The 16,956-nt window shown below is 32.6% G+C and overlaps 4 protein-coding genes across 5 annotated transcripts; 1 reads left to right on the top strand and 3 right to left on the bottom strand.

Annotated features, from left to right (window-relative positions):
- Positions 1-743: 743 nt before the first annotated feature.
- LOC135955695 (histidine-rich glycoprotein-like) lies at positions 744-1,559 on the bottom strand. The gene is made up of 2 exons (XM_065506053.1): positions 1,127-1,559; positions 744-1,061 (listed from the first exon to the last, which is right to left on the bottom strand). Exons 1-2 carry the CDS (start codon positions 1,557-1,559, stop codon positions 913-915), a joined length of 582 nt encoding a protein of 193 aa, XP_065362125.1. The 3' UTR covers positions 744-912.
- A 3,662-nt stretch (positions 1,560-5,221) lies between these two features.
- Positions 5,222-6,054, bottom strand: LOC135955101 (pro-resilin-like). Its single transcript, XM_065505401.1, has 2 exons — positions 5,664-6,054; positions 5,222-5,599 (listed from the first exon to the last, which is right to left on the bottom strand). Exons 1-2 carry the CDS (start codon positions 6,007-6,009, stop codon positions 5,364-5,366), a joined length of 582 nt encoding a protein of 193 aa, XP_065361473.1. The 5' UTR covers positions 6,010-6,054; the 3' UTR covers positions 5,222-5,363.
- LOC135955100 (uncharacterized) lies at positions 5,222-10,751 on the bottom strand. Of its 2 annotated transcripts, XM_065505400.1 has the most exons (3): positions 10,361-10,751; positions 10,064-10,296; positions 5,222-5,378 (listed from the first exon to the last, which is right to left on the bottom strand). In XM_065505400.1, the coding sequence occupies exons 1-3, from the start codon at positions 10,704-10,706 to the stop codon at positions 5,364-5,366; spliced, it is 594 nt and encodes a 197-aa protein (XP_065361472.1). In that variant the 5' UTR covers positions 10,707-10,751; the 3' UTR covers positions 5,222-5,363. The 2 variants fall into 2 exon arrangements, with proteins under 2 accessions (XP_065361472.1, XP_065361471.1); XM_065505399.1 differs by lacking the exon at positions 5,222-5,378 and having other exon boundaries at positions 9,913-10,296.
- Positions 10,752-15,202: 4,451 nt separating this feature from the next.
- Positions 15,203-16,528, top strand: LOC135955694 (uncharacterized). Its single transcript, XM_065506052.1, has 3 exons — positions 15,203-15,225; positions 15,875-16,128; positions 16,191-16,528. Exons 1-3 carry the CDS (start codon positions 15,203-15,205, stop codon positions 16,526-16,528), a joined length of 615 nt encoding a protein of 204 aa, XP_065362124.1.
- Positions 16,529-16,956: the final 428 nt, after the last annotated feature.

The following is a 16,956-nucleotide window of genomic DNA, read 5'->3' as shown; positions in this document are numbered from 1 at the left end:
GGGAGCTATGACCAATTATGGACCAATCACCATAAAATTAGATCGTGTGATTTACGTCTATATGAGAGTTATTTATGGTGAATTTTGTGTGTATACCAACATTTTTAAGATTCTTATGCACGTTAAAGTGATTTTCGGAAGCGGGTCTATATGGGAGTTATGACTAATTATTAACCGATCGTAACAAAATTTGGTGACATGAAGTTGGAGCGGAATTTGTGGGGATACATATATAAATTAAACATTTATGACCGATAAAGTCCAATTTCGGAAGGACATTTGTATGCGGGCAAGGTGAATTTCAGCCAGTTTCAATAGGCTTGGTCCTTGGGCCGAAAAAATAATATGTACCAAATTTGATCGAAATATCTTCAAAATTGCGACCTGTACTCTGCACACATGGTTTACATGGACAGCCAGCCAGCCAGACGGACGGACGGACATCGTTTAATCGCCTCAGAAAGTGATTCTAAGTCGATCGGTATACTTTAAGGTGGATGTTAGACTAATATTTCCCCAGTATAATATCCGATTTATTCATGTGTCGTTCTGTTTGGTAAGTCAATTTAGTTTGATGATAAAGATTGCTATAGAAGACGGACATCACTAGGATGGAAACCAGAATATTTATTTTTCATATCTTTTCGTAAACAGCTGAGAAACCAGTTCAAAACTGTGTTGTATTCCGCTTTGGTTCAATCGCTAAAAGGTTCCTAATAAATAATAACATTAAAACAACGCACTTGATTTTTAATTTTACTTTAATTGGCATTATTTCAATTATTAAAGTTAAAGTTTATAGTTAAAGAAAACAATATTGTCTAGATTAGCCTTAGAAAATACAAGTTAATTAAAGAGGAAAAAAATACCGTTTAATAAGTCTTTGGAAACTGACAAGAGCACTCTCTTAAATTAATGACTATAATGAGAATGATCATGACTCTCATGTTCGGAATGGGCATGGCCCACAGTCTTGACGATAGCATTGAAACCATTCTTATGATCAGCAGTGTATTCTACAATGCGAGTGGTGCCATCGGCCTCCTTAATGGTGTAGCTACCTAAAAGTTAAGAAAAAGTAGAGGAAGTTAGTAAGTTTAAAGTGGTTAAGAGAGCTTAAACCCACCTTTAACTTTATCACCATCTCTGGTCTCCCAATGTTGCTTGGAGTCACCGGTTTTCTCATCCTTTACAGCATAATCATATTGATATTTGGGATGGGCATAGTATTCTTCTTCATGGGCATGACCACCCTCATAATCCTCATGAGCATCTTCCTCATGATCGGATTTATGGGCATAATGAGCCAATTCATGACCACTACTACCAACACCATTATCCGACTGATGTTCTTCCCAGGCTTTGTGTGAAAATTCATGCTTAACAATGGGGTGTTCATGTTTACTAACCACCGAATAACTACTGACATGATGACCGTGATGCTGCTGCTGCTGCTGCTGATGATGATGCTGTTGATGATGATGAGGCAAAACTCCTGCAGCAGCCAAACCACAAATGGCCAACAAAACTATAACAACCGATGATGTTAGGAAACGCATTGTGTAACGCTTTTGTTGTTTGGTTGTAAGAAGGTTGCACTAAATAAAGAGAACTGTGTAAAACAATTGAATGTAGTCCAAACACTGATATCAATTGGTGGTTTAACTTGGTTATTTATACTTAACAATATTACTGTAGCTAATTAGTGTTCATTTTCGGGTTACGCTGCGATGTTGTTTTTGGTTTCTTTTGTATTTTTTAGTGTAACCATTTCATATAGTTTATTTTAATTTTTTCTTGTTGTTGCTCTCTTTTTCGTGTTGGACTTTTGGTATGTTCATTTAGAAATTTACATTCTATTTTTACTGTGGCGAAAAAGCCAGGCAGGCAGGCTGTTGTATTGTAAATTTTTGTTCAAAACAAAATATAAAATAGTTTTTATATGTTGCTTAAATGAAATTCTCTGTTAAAATTGAAAAAAAAAAACTTACGAATTTTTGAAACACTAATTTTGTATTTTTCGTTGTTTGGCCAATAAATTGAACTTCAACTTGTGTAATAGAAAAATAGGTCATATGTAATGGGATGATGGTGAGAAAGTAAGTATTGATAGTGGAATTACATGTTCTAGTTTTGGGAGAATTAGATATATTCAAAGCTTTTTAGGATCTTATTTTTGTGTTTATTTAAAACACATCTATATATATAAACAAGTAAGAAAGTATGGTCGGTCAAGCCCGACCATATAATACCCTACACTAAGTAAAAGAGCAAAACAAATTTTTCTTTTAAAATTTCAATAATTTATATTTTTGAGTGATTTTCGGAAGTGGGGTTATATGGGGGCTATGACCAATTATGGACCGATCACCATGAAATTAGGTCGTGTGATTTATGTCTATATTAAAGTTAACTATGTTGAATTTTGTGTGTTTACCAAAATTTTTAAGCGATTTATGCACGTTAAAGTGATTTTCGGAAGCGGGTCTATATGGGAGCTATGACTAATTATGGACCGATCGTAACAAAATTTGGTGACATGAATTTTGTGTATATAAAACTTATTTGGAGCGGAATTTGTGGAGATACATATATAAATTAAACATTTATGACCGATAAAGTCCAATTTCGGGAGGACATTTGTATGGGGGCTAGGTGAAATAGTGGACCGATTTCAGCCAGTTTCAATAGGCTTGGTCCTTGAGCCGAAAAAATAATATGGACCAAATTTGATCGAAATATCTTCAAAATTGCGACCTGTACTCTGCGCACAAGGTTTACATGGACAGCCAGCCAACCAGACGGACGGACGGACGGACGGACATCGCTTAATCGACTCAGAAAGTGATTCTAAGTCGATCGGTATACTTTAAGGTGGGTGTTAGACTAATATTTTTGGGCGTTACAAACATCTGCACAAACGCATAATACCCTCCCCACTATGGTGGTGTAGGGTATAATAAGCCGACAGGTGTTTCGTACTTTTTCGAAATTCGAAACTTTTAGGAGAGAAAACGGCTAAAAACTGTATTTTGGTACTTTTTTGACACCCTATGTATCTTTTAAACCAATAAACATAGAAACAATTTTAAATCGTATTCTTTAATTAACAAAAAATAAAAAATATAAGTTTGGTACTTTTTGGAAATTCGAACCTTTAAGGGATAAAAATTGTGTTTATTTTTGGTACTTTTTCATAAAATATGTTTTTCTATAATTTGACATAGACATTCGAATATTTTATTATGATCTCCCACCAGATACAGAAATTTATTTGAATAAAATAAAAAAGGTACCAAAAAGGGTATAAAATCGGGAAAATACATTTTATTGCAAATTATTAAGCCGATTTTGATAATTTTTTGAACATTGGTTCCTGGATTCATACAAAAATTAACTAACAGGTTGTTATTTGGAACTCGAGTGCCATGGTGTATTTTAGGCCAAATCCGGGTAAACAGTTTGGTACTTTTTTTAAAACATATTTATTAATGGGCACATTAACACAGATTTTAATCGATTGAGACATGTCTGTAGCATAAAGAACTTTTGCAAAATGGAATATTTTTAAATTTCAAACTTGAGGGGTGTTCAGGGAAGAAAAGGGAAATTGGTACTTTTCTCCTAATGGTACCTTTTTAATATTTTAAATTATTTCACTTATTGACATTAAAGTTAGCTGATATGTAACTGAGTGAAGTTAATGTTAGAAATAAGGGATTATATTTAGGTACCAAAATATGAGAACTGAACTATAGATACTTTTTCATTCTTCTAATGGTACTTTTTTGAAATTTCTATTACAATGGACTTAGAAACATGAAATTAAGCATATATGGTCCTAAGTGAGTGAGAATTCTAGGGGTAGACTTTTTGGTACTATTTCTTTATTCGAATGGTACTTTTAGTAATTTCTTCACCAATGAATTTAGAAACATGAAATAAAGATTATATGGACCCGAGTGAGCGGGAGATTTAATAGTACTTATTCATTCTTCTAATTGGGGTGGCGAAGCGCACCGGGTCAGCTAGTTAAATTATAAAGCGCTTCCTATCGTTAAATGTGTGTGAGATATCTATGGCTGTCATTATGTATGGAGTATAACATCGTGCAAATGTCCACTGGGTATTTACTGGTTGGCACGCATCTGTTAAATTTTCCATGACTCTGGCTCATAAATCAAGCTTAATTTCACCGATGACATATGTTATGAATGCTTTGAGGTTCGCTATGGTTTGTAGCTTATTCGCTTAGACCTGTGACTTGAGAAAACACCACAAGAAAAAGTCTAATGGGGTTGAACCACACGATCTCAGTGGCCAGTTCACATCAACTCCACATGTGATGACCATGCCCTCAAATTGCTCGTGTTCATCGACCTATAGCGCTCGCCGTTGACGGTGATGGACTGACCAACATCCAGCCAAAAATCCACAACAAACAGTGACTTTTTTGGTATGCATTTGATTCTCTTGGATTTCATGTGGTTTGGTATCGTCCCAACTTCGGCAATTTTGTTTGTTGATATATCCAGTTTTTTGTTGGAAATTATAGTAAATTTCCAACTCCCGAGGACGCATTCAGCGAACACACGTCGTTGTCTATGGTCATTTACCTTCCGCTCCTAAGTCAGTTGACTTAGGAGCGTCAACTGACTTAGGAGCGGTCAGTTGACACTCTTACGGATAGCGGTGATGTTTTCGATATATCTTCATTGATTACTAAACCAGTGGACTCAAATTTATCCATCACACTGTGAACAGTCCTCTCGGTAGAATGATTATGATTTATGACGTAAAATGAGCGAAGCGTACGGAACGTTGCCTTAATACAACACCCATTTTGATAAAACAATTTTATCATTTGCACGTGTTGTTGAACGATATAGCCGTTCATGGTGATTTGGCAAAACAATCTGAACAAATGGCAGTCAATTTGACAAATGTGGCTTCAACAATATGGCCGTTATCAACTGTTAAAGTTCGGAAACTTTATTATAATCAAACTCGTTAATGATTGTAATATTCTCCAGCTTACATAGGACAGTGTTTAGATCTCAGGTTTAAGATAACATCAAACAATTTATTGAAAAAGAAGTTTTTAAAAGAATATTTTTCGAAAATTCATCCATAAAAAGTATGTAGAAATCTTTTTATTAAAAATTTACCTCTGTGGTTAAATGTTAAATAAGTGTTCTTTTATTCAGTTAATATCAATTGATTATTTTTTTTAAAGTTTTACTTTTTATTCATGCTGCTTAAAATCTAATATTTATTTACAAAAATTCAAAGAAAAGAGAAAGAGAAATCAACAACGTCTTATCAATAAAACCACAAAGTATTGCTTTTTAGATAAACAGTGCTTAATGTTGCCAAACCTTAGCATAACTAGTGGCATGACCATGACCATAACCAAGATCATGACCTTGATGACCATAATCACCTTCCCATCCACCATGATAATGAACAGGCTTAGCATATACTACAGGATGTTGGGCATGACCAATTTTCTTGACCACGGCATTGAAACCACTATGATCATCGGCCGTATATTCAACAAGGCGGGTAGTGCCATCGGATTCTTTCAAAGAGTAGCTGCCTAAAATAGAACATTTTTGTAAATATTTTTTTGATTAATTTATTATATGAAAATTTTAATTTACCCTTAACATGATCACCATCTCTGCTCTCCCATTGATTTTTAATATCACCTGTCTTCAAATCCTTGACACCATAATCAAACTGATATTTGGCATGTTTGTTGTCATAGTCGTGTTGATGCCAATCACCACCCTGGTCATAATGATTAACAGCCACAATGTCATAGCTTTTATGTTCAATACCATGAGGCAACCATTCCTTGGCTTGCCATTCATGATGCTGTGGTGCAGCTTCATGTTTTGTTACTACGGCATAACTGGTGGCATGTCCTTTATCGTGGTGGTAGGAAGGAGCTGCCTTGGCCAAACCACAAACGATTAAAAATGTTCCAACTGCTAAAAATTTCATTTTATTGTATTATTCTTTTTATTCGCGCTTGATTAAATTTAGCTGCTAATATGTTTATTAATGTTTGTTGTTTCGAAAAGAACTGTTATAGTTTTACTTAATTATTTAGGGTATTTATAGCAAAATTAATTTTATTATTAATTTTAAGTTTTATAGCTAAAAATTAATTAACATTCTTTATTTATATGAGAAATAAAGCAATATTTAATGCACATTTTAAAATAATAATAGAATTTTGCTGTTTAACATTCCCTTTACAAATACCATTTCATTAATAAGGTTATTACGCTTAACCTGGCTAATGGACTGCGTCATACAAGTATTTAACTCCAAAGAATTCACATGCAATTTAATGGTTAAGAAGTGTTAAATAAATAAATTTGGGTGAATGATTGAGTTTCTTTTATGGTTTAAAGTACATTGTACAAAATGTCTAAAGGAATTTATGAAATTTAAAGTATTTTTAATTAATATTTTGAATGCTTCAGTTACCAGTTGAATCTATTTAAATTTTTATGCTAAAACACAGGTGCTTAAATTTTTATATGAATTTATATGAAAAAAACGTACTTCTAATAACGTTTTTATACCCTCCACCACCATAAGTGGTGAATGAGGGTATATATAAGTTTGTCATTCCGTGTGTAACATTGAGAAATATTCATCTGAGACCCAACAAAGTATATATATTATTGATCCTTATGAAATTCTAAGTCGATTGAGCCATGTCCGTCTGTCCGTCTGTCTGTCTGTCTGTCCGTCTGTCTGTCCATCTGTCCGTCTGCCTGTCTGTCTGTGTAAAACACGCTCACGTCCAAAATAGCCAAACAAAATTGGTAGACTTGCAAGAAAAATTTTTATTGTTCTCCTAAGCCGTTTGGTATTGAAAATCAACCAAATCGGTTCAGCGGAACCAGAGTTATGAACAAAAATGTGAGACAACCTAAAAAAAAACTTGATAATTTTAACATAGTTTTCGTTATTTGTACAAATATATTGCAGATAATACCATAAAATTCTACACACGTTATTTTTATGTTAAAGGGACTAACTCTGGCGAAAATTATAAGAATCGGTCCATGATTTCTCCTAGCCCCCATACAAATTTCTTCCCGAAATATGGTTATATGGTCTGTAAATACCTACAAAATTGCAGTATCCACACAAAATTCAGGAAAAATAAGTTTCGTGCTTAAAAAAATTACAACCCCAAATTTTTTGTGGATCCGCCCATATTTGACCGTAGCCCACATATGAAGTTCATTTCCGAAAATCACTTAAATAAGCATAAATGTCTTATAAATATCGCTATTAAGTTGAAATTCGTCATAAATAGTCCCCATATATACCAAAATAGCTATACCTAATTCTATGAAGATCGGCCGATAATTGGTTATAGCTCCCATATAAGGACCACTTCGAAAAACACATTAATCTACATAAATATCTAAAAAATATCAATATCAAAACAAAATTCTACTCAGATCCATAATTTATATTTAGAAATCATACTACAGGATTTTGTCAATATCGGTCCATATTTAACCATAGCTCCCATATAAGGTCCACTTCCGAAAATCAGTTAAGTACTCATAAATCACTTATAAACATCTTTATCATGCTAAAATTCTACAAAAATAATACTCATATACATATAAATCACTGTACTAAATTGTATGCAAATTGCCCGATAATTGGTCATAGCTCCCCTATAAGACCCATTTCCGAAAAAGATATTAACCTTAAAAAATATTTAAAACATATCGATATCAAAATGAAATAACGCACAGATGAGTAATTTGTGTCCAGTAATCATACTTCTGAATTTTTTGAATATCGGTCCATATTTAACCATAGCTCCCATATAAGGTTCACTCCCGAAAATCACTAAAATCCTCATAAATTTCTTACAAATATAGTTATCAGGTTGAAATGCGAAACAAATTTAGTCAATATATACAAAAATCAATGTACCAAATTTTATGATGATAGGCCCATAATTGGTCATAGCGTCCATATAAGAACCACTTCAGGAAAACACATTAACCTGCATAAATATCCATAAAAATCTATACTGAACCAAAATTTTACACCGATCAGTAATTTGTATCCACGAATCGTACTACACGATTTTTTAAATATTGGTCCATAATTCGGCATAGATCCCATATAAGGTCCACTTTTGTTAATAGCGTTGTTTATATGAAATTCTACAAAAATAGCCCTCAAATACTTAGGACCATAATAGGTCATAGCCTCTATATATTGAACCAAAATAGTACACAGATCAGTAATTTGTATTCAAAAATCATAATACTGAATTTTGTGAATATCGGCACATAATTGGCCACAGCACCCATATAAGTACATAAAAATCACGTTAAAATATTTTATGATAATCAAATCATAATAGGTCATAGCTCTCATATACTAAGTCCCACAACCAAATATTTTGAAATTTGACCAAATACATTTGTATACCCTTTTTATACCCTACACCACCATAGTGGGGAGGGTATTATGCGTTTGTGCAGATGTTTGTAACGCCCAAAAATATTAGTCTAACACCCACCTTAAAGTATACCGATCGACTTAGAATCACTTTCTGAGTCGATTAAACGATGTCCGTCTGTCCGTCCGTCCGTCCGTCTGGTTGGCTGGCTGTCCATGTAAACCTTGTGCGCAGAGTACAGGTCGCAATTTTGAAGATATTTCAATCAAATTTGGTACATATTACTTTTTCGGCCCCAGGACCAAGCCTATTGAAACTGGATGAAATCGGTCTATTATTTCACCTAGCCCCCATACAAATGTCCCCTCGAAATTGGACTTTATCGGTCATAAATGTTTAATTTATCTATGTATCTACACAAATTTCGCTCCAAATAAGTTTTATATATACAAAATTCATGTCACCAAATTTTGTTACGATCGGTCCATAATTAGTCATAGCTCCCATATAGACCCGCTTCCGAAAATCACTTTAACGTGCATAAATCGCTTAAAAATGTTGGTATACACACAAAATTCAACATAGTTAACTTTAATATAGACATAAATCACACGACCTAATTTTATGGTGATCGGTTCATAATTGGTCATAGCTCCCATATAAGGTCCACTTCCGAAAATCACTTACGAATATAAATTATTGATATTTTAAAAGAAAAATATTTTTACTCATTTACTTGGTGTAGGGTATTATATGGTCGGGCTTGACCGACCATACTTTTTACTGGTTTTATTTTAAATATTTTTTGCGACTGAAAAAACAAAAACCCTTGAAACTTTTTTTCAAGATGATTTGAATAGAAGAAAATAATAAAATGTTACTATGTGAATGTACTTAGTTCATATAAAGAAAACAGTTCGAAAATTTTTTTTCCAAAAAATTAAAAAAACTGCAAAGAAAAATTTTTTTTTGCACAACCGAATATAGTTGTCTTATTTGTTTTTATTTTAAATCCTTTCATAGTTTGCTTGTTTTTTATTATTTATGTAGTTCGATTATTTTCTTATTTCTTACTAAAGACAGAGCTGTTTACGTTCTACACAAAAATATAAAGAAATAAAATAATACTCAAGTATTTCCCTATTGTTCTGTCTGATTGGAGTGTGCGACAGTCACGCATGTCCTATTTATTTTCTTGTCTTTTCTATTGAAAATTGTCTGTATCTATTTATACCGAACCAATAATTCATTTTCCATTCCTGGTGGCAACGTTTGACTTAATTTTCGAATAGGTTTCAAGATCCAAATGACTCCGTATAATAACTAGAAAAATGCAACATTCTACTACAGTTAATATCAAAGTGTGTTCTTAATTTTCCAATAATTGTTTTAAAGACTTTATGAAATACATTACTTACGAATTTAGCTTATATATAGTAAATAACAATTAATTATTTTTTATTAAAGTTTTACTTTTTATTCATGCTGCTTAAAATCTAATATTTATTTACAAAATTTCCAGAAAAGAGTATCAACGTCATCTTATCATTTAAATCACAAAATATTGCTTTATTAGATAAACAGTGATTAATGTTGCCAAACCTTAGCATAACTAGTGGCATGACCATGACCATAACCATGATCGTAGCCAAGATCATGACCTTGATGACTATAATCAGCTTCCCAACCACCATGATGATGAACTGGCTTAGCATATACTACAGGATGATGGGCATGACCAATTTTCTTGACCACGGCATTGAAACCATTATGATCATCGGCGGTATATTCAACAAGGCGGGTAGTGCCATCGGATTCCTTCAAAGAGTAGCTGCCTAAAAGAGAACATTTATGTAAATGTTATTTTGATTAATTTATTATATTAAAATTTAAATTTACCCTTAACATGATCACCATCTCTGCTCTCCCATTGATTTTTAATATCGCCTGTCTTCAAATCCTTGACACCATAATCAAACTGATATTTGGCATGTTTGTTGTCATAGTCGTGTTGATGCCAATCACCACCCTGGTCATAATGATTAACAGCCACAATGTCATAGCTTTTATGTTCAATACCATGAGGCAACCATTCCTTGGCCTGCCATTCATGATGCTGTGGTGCAGCTTCATGTTTTGTTACTACGGCATAACTGGTGGCATGTCCTTTATCGTGGTGGTAGGAAGGAGCTGCCTTGGCCAAACCACAAACGATTAAAAATGTTCCAACTGCTAAAAATTTCATTTTATTGTATTATTCTTTTTATTCGCGCTTGATTAAATTTAGCTGCTAATATGTTTATTAATGTTTGTTGTTTCGAAAAGAACTGTTATAGTTTTACTTAATTATTTAGGGTATTTATAGCAAAATTAATTTTATTATTAATTTTCAGTTTTATAGCTAAAAATTAATTAACATTCTTTATTTATATGAGAAATAAAGCAATATTTAATGCACATTTTAAAATAATAATAGAATTTTGCTGTTTAACATTCCCTTTACAAGTAACATTTCATTAATAAGGTTATTACGCTTAACCTGGCTAATGGACTGCGTCATACAAGTATTTAACTCAAAAGAATTCACATGCAATTTAATGGTTAAGAAGTGTTAAATAAATAAATTTGGTTGAATGATTGAGTTTCTTTTATGGTTTAAAGTACATTGTACAAAATGTCTAATGGAATTTATGGTTTTTATTAAAACTCAAATATGGGTCATTCAATTTTTGATAAAGTTTAAGTGTTTGCTAATGTTTGAGTTATCAAGGAAACCTATTTTTGAATTTGACCCCATTACGGTTACTAAGATGATTGAAACTAATGCAAGACTATAAAAATACCTACGTTTGAAGCGATACTAAGACTGTTGAAAACCTAGGATTGAAGCTAAAGTAAGCCTTATAATTTAATCTAATGTATGACTAGAAAATATCTAAAATTGAAGATTTAAAAATTATGATTGAAGATCAACTAAAACTGTATAAAGACCTAAGCAGAAGCTAAACTTAGAGTTTTTAAATTCGAAGATTGAAGCTTAACTAAGACTATATATAACCTATGATTGAAGCCAAATTAAGACTATTTACAACCAACGATTAAATATTTCGATTGAAGCCTTACTAAGTTTATAGAAAACCCTACGATTGAAGCTAAACTAGGCCTCTTTAAAAGTAACGTTTGAAGCTAGAAATTGACTTTAGAAAGACCTATGATTGAACCTAAACTGAGACTGTTTAAAACATTCGATTAAAGCTAAACTAACGATTGAAGCTTGACAATGGCTTTAGAAAGACCTAAGATTGAAGCTACACCAAGACTGTGAAAAGCCTACGATTGAAACGAAATTTTGTTTACAACCTACAATTGAAGCTAATACAGTATAATGATGTATGATTGAAGCTTAACTATGACTGCATAAAGACTTGTGATTGTACCTAAACTGTTTAAAGACAGTTTAAAAACTTCCAACTGAAGCTAAGACAGTTTAAGGAAATACAATTGAGGTTAATCTTAGATTGCTTTAAACCTGTGATTAAAGCTAAATTGAGGCTCTAGAAAGACTTAAGACTGAAACCAATTAAATATTGCTTAAACCTTAAAGCGAAAGTGTATAAAGACCTAAAATTGAAGTTGAACTATGACTGTTAAAACCCATGATTGAAGCCAAACTAAGACCTATGATTGAAGCTAATCTGATACAGTTTAAAGCCAACGATTGAGACTTTATAAAGACCAACGATTGAAGCTAATCTAACACTGTTTAAAGCCAACGATTGAAGCATGACTGAGACTTTATAAATACCTACGATTGAAGCCTAACTAAGAATGTAAAGACCTAATATTTAAGCTAATCTAACACTGTTTAAAGTCAACGATTGAAGTATGACTGAGATTTTATAAAGACCTACGATTGAAGCTAATCTGTCATTGTTTAATGCCAATGATTGAAGCATAACTGAGACTTTATAAAGGCCTATGATTGAAGCATAACTGAGACTTTATAAAGACCTATGATTGAAGCTAATCTGACGCTATTTAAGGCCAACGATTGAAGCACGACTGTGACTTTACAAAGACCTACTATTGAAGCCTGTTTAAAGCCAACGTTTTAAGCATGACTGAGACTTTATAAAGACCTACGATTGAAGCCTAACTAAGAATGTAAAGACCTAAGATTGAAGCTAATCTGACACTGTTTAAAGCCAACGATTAAAGCATAACTGAGACTTTCTAATGCCAATGATTGAAGCATAACTGAGACTTTAGAAAGGCCCACGATTGAAGCTAATCTGACACTATTTAATGCCAATGATTGAAGCATAATCAAGACAGTATAATTATGACTTTATAATGTGAATGATTGAAGCATAACTGAGACTTTATAAAGGTCTACGATTGAAGTTAATCTGACACTATTTAAAGCCAATGATTGAAGCATTTTCAAGACAGTATAAAGACCAACGATTGAATCTAATCTGACGCTGTTTAACGCCAATGATTGAAGCATAACTGAGACTTTATAATGCCAATGATTGAAGTATAACCGAGACTTTATAAAGGCCTACGATTGAAGCTAATCTGACACTGTTTAAAGCCAACGATTGAAGCATAACTGAGACTTTATAAAGACCATCGATTGAAGCCTAACTAAGAATGTAAAGACCTAAGATTGAAGCTAATCTGACACTGTTTAAAGCCAACGATTGAAGCATAACTGAGACTTTATAAACACCAACGATTGAAGCTAATCTGACATTGTTTAATGCCAATGATTGAAGCATAACTGAGACTTTATAATGCCAAGGATTGAAGCATAACTGAGACCTTATAAAGGCCTACGATTGAAGCTAATCTGACACTGTTTAAAGCCAATGGTTGAAGCATAACTGAGACCTTATAAAGACCTTCGATTGAAGCTAATCTGACATTGTTTAATGCCAATGATTGAAGCATAACTGAGACTTTCTAATGCCAATGATTGAAGCATAACTGAGACTTTATAAAGGCCTACGATTGAAGCTAATCTGACACTATTTAAATCCAATGATTGAAGCATAACTGAGACTTTATAAAGACCTACGATTGAAGCCTAACTAAGAATGTAAAGACCTAAGATTGAAGCTAATGTAAAACTGTTTAAAGTCAATGATTGAAGCATAACTGAGACTTTATAAAGACCTGTGCTTGAAGCTAATCTGACACTGTTTAATGCCAATGATTGAAGCATAACTAAGACTTTATAAAGCCAATGATTGAAGCATAACTGAGACCTTATAAAGACCTTCGATTGAAGCTAATCTGACATTGTTTAATGCCAATGATTGAAGCATAACTGAGACTTTCTAATGCCAATGATTGAAGCATAACTGAGACTTTATAAAGGCCTACGATTGAAGCTAATCTGACACTATTTAAATCCAATGATTGAAGCATAACTGAGACCTTATAAAGGCCTACGATTGAAGCTAATCTGACACTGTTTAAAGCCAATGGTTGAAGCATAACTGAGACCTTATAAAGACCTTCGATTGAAGCTAATCTGACATTGTTTAATGCCAATGATTGAAGCATAACTGAGAGTTTCTAATGCCAATGATTGAAGCATAACTGAGACTTTATAAAGGCCTACGATTGAAGCTAATCTGGCACTATTTAAATCCAATGATTGAAGCATAACTGAGACTTTATAAAGACCTACGATTGAAGCCTAACTAAGAATGTAAAGACCTAAGATTGAAGCTAATGTAAAACTGTTTAAAGTCAATGATTGAAGCATAACTGAGACTTTATAAAGACCTGTGCTTGAAGCTAATCTGACACTGTTTAATGCCAATGATTGAAGCATAACTAAGACTTTATAAAGCCAATGATTGAAGCATAACTGAGACTTTATAAAGGCCTACGATTGAAGCTAATCTGACACTGTTTAAAGCCAATGGTTGAAGCATAACTGTGACTTTATAAAGCCCTTCGATTGAAGCTAATCTGACATTGTTTAATCCAATGATTGAAGCATAACTGAGACTTTCTAATGCCAATGATTGAAGCATAACTGAGACTTTATAAAAGCCTACGATTGAAGCTAATCTGACACTATTTAAAGGCAATGATTGAAGCATTATCAAGACAGTATAAAGACCGACGATTGAAGCTAATCTGACACTGTTTAATGCCAATGATTGAAGCATAACTAAGACTTTATAAAGCCAATGATTGAAGCATAACTGAGACTTTATAAAGGACTATGATTGAAGCTAATCTGACACTGTTAAAAGCCAACTTAGCTAAGACTATATAAAGATCTATTATTGAAGCTAGTTTGAAACTGTTTAAAGCCAATGATTGAAGCTGAGCTATGACTTTATAAAGACCTGTGATTGATGCTAAACTGAGGCAACAATTCAAACTGAATTAAGACAGCATAAAGAGCTACGATTAAAGCTTTAGTAAGACTGTTTAACTCCTAGGATTTAAGCTAAGCTAAGATTGTTTGAAACCTATGATTGAAGCTAAACTAAAACAGTGTAGAAGCTATGATTGAGTCTAAATTTGAACTGTTTAAAGCTTACGATTGAAGCTAATCAAGACTATGATTGAAACCTAAATTGAATCTAAACTAAGTAAATTGGAAACATGTGATTGAAGTTAAACTAAGACGGTATAAAATCTACAATAGAAGTTAAACTGACACTGTTGGAAAACTACGATTGATGTTAGATCTAGAATTGAATCTTAGTTATGTCTTTTGAAATCCAGGAATTGTATATATAACTTTGCAATGGAAATTTTTCTTAAACAAAAATGATCTCACTTTTTACTTATAGTACTTAATTTTGTGTTTTAGTTAAAACCGTGAGTAATTATTTAAAATAATATGAATTAAATTTATTACCAAAAAATTTGTTATCAGTTTAAAATCACATTTTAAATTATTTTGAGTTTGTTTACAGCTAATTCACACAACTTTAGAATAATTTGTTTAACACAATTTAGTATTGATTACAATTCTATACATATTTTCGGTTGTGACGAATTAAATTGGCCAAGTTAAGGGTGCAAGCCACACCAGCACAATTGGACTAATATAAATTTCATTTAATTAAATAAAATTTTTATAGCATTTTATAAAGAATGTTTAATTAAATTGAAATTTAGAAATAAATTTATTAAAAATATTTAGTATAAATACTGTTAAAAATAAAATAAAACTAAACAAATCTTGTAATCAAAGCAAGTTAAACAAAACGACTTCAATCAAAACCTAACAGAGCAAAAATACTAAAAATATTTTAGCAAAATGAAATTTTTAGCTGTTGCTGTCTTTTTAATCATTTGTGGTTCAGCTTTGGCAGGTACAACCTATCATTATCCAGATAAAGGACAAGCCACCAGTTATTAGTTTATAACAAGACATGAAAAAGCCTATCCACAACATTTTTGGGAAGCCAAAGAAAGATCAGCTCATGATCATGATTGGAAAAACCACAAATGGAATACTCATGGTAGTGATCATAGCATAGTTGCTAATCATCATGATTACAATGACGGTCACTATCATTCCAATGACAAACCTGCCAACTATCAGTTTGATTATGGTGTCAGGGATTTGGAGACGGGTGATATTAAAAATCAATGGGAAACCAGAGATGGTGATCATGTTAAGGGTGAGTTCTATAAGTAAAACAAACATTTGGAAATTCTACAATACTTTTTTTATGATCCTTAGGCAGCTACTCTTTAAAAGAAGCCGATGGCACTATTCGTATTGTTGAATATACGGCCGATGATCATAATGGTTTTAATGCTAAGGTCAAGAAAATTGGTTATGCCCAACATCCCGAAGTATATGCTAAGAATGTTCATCAACATGGTGGTTGGGAAGGTGATTATGGTTATCAGGGTCATGATCTTGTCTACGATCATGATAAAAATTATGCTAATGATCATGTTCATGAACATAGTTTTGATCTTAATAATTATCATGGTAATAGTTATGATCATGCTAGCAGTGGTTATGATCATGCTAATGATCATAACAGTTATGCCAAGTTTAAACCATACTAAAACACACTAAAACTAAGTAATTTCTGATGTTTACGATTTCCAGCTACTATTTATAACATTTTCTTTTCGAATGCTTTTCTGAATTTTTTTTTATTTTAAAAACTTATCAATAAAATATGTCCGCATTATATTAATTGTTTTTTTAATGGCTGTAACTCAAATTATTTTGGGTTAATTTATGCTCAATAAAATAATACCACTAAAGCTCTCGCTATGATCAATATTTTCACTACTGCAGGTAATATTCTTAAAGCCTAGAATCTTATCTATTAATATAGCAAGTTTGAAACGAATCGTTCAATAAGTTTCGAAGTTGTGCAAAACAAACCAATTTGTCTGACTTCATTGACTACCATGCGATTCTCATGTTGCTAATGTAGGCTAAACAAATTACTGAAGCACACTGACACACACGCTGCACAGTGGGG

Source organism: Calliphora vicina, chromosome 3 (genome assembly GCF_958450345.1).
Source record: "Calliphora vicina chromosome 3, idCalVici1.1, whole genome shotgun sequence".
Classification (NCBI taxonomy): domain Eukaryota; kingdom Metazoa; phylum Arthropoda; class Insecta; order Diptera; family Calliphoridae; genus Calliphora; species Calliphora vicina.
This window is presented reverse-complemented; position numbering and strand designations above follow the sequence as displayed.

Bases quoted from the DNA above. Each gene is read 5' to 3' on its own strand.
- LOC135955695 (XM_065506053.1), bottom strand. From the start codon at position 1,559: ATGCGTTTCCTAACATCATCGGTTGTTATAGTTTTGTTGGCCATTTGT. The intron at 1,062-1,126 runs GTGGGTTTAAGC...CTTAACTTTTAG, and splicing joins AGATGGTGATAAAGTTAAAG to GTAGCTACACCATTAAGGAG.
- LOC135955101 (XM_065505401.1), bottom strand. From the start codon at position 6,009: ATGAAATTTTTAGCAGTTGGAACATTTTTAATCGTTTGTGGTTTGGCC. The intron at 5,600-5,663 runs GTAAATTAAAAT...GTTCTATTTTAG, and splicing joins AGATGGTGATCATGTTAAGG to GCAGCTACTCTTTGAAAGAA.
- LOC135955100 (XM_065505400.1), bottom strand. From the start codon at position 10,706: ATGAAATTTTTAGCAGTTGGAACATTTTTAATCGTTTGTGGTTTGGCC. The intron at 10,297-10,360 runs GTAAATTTAAAT...GTTCTCTTTTAG, and splicing joins AGATGGTGATCATGTTAAGG to GCAGCTACTCTTTGAAGGAA.
- LOC135955694 (XM_065506052.1), top strand. From the start codon at position 15,203: ATGTCTTTTGAAATCCAGGAATT. The intron at 15,226-15,874 runs GTATATATAACT...GTTTATAACAAG, and splicing joins TCTTTTGAAATCCAGGAATT to ACATGAAAAAGCCTATCCAC. The intron at 16,129-16,190 runs GTGAGTTCTATA...TATGATCCTTAG, and splicing joins AGATGGTGATCATGTTAAGG to GCAGCTACTCTTTAAAAGAA.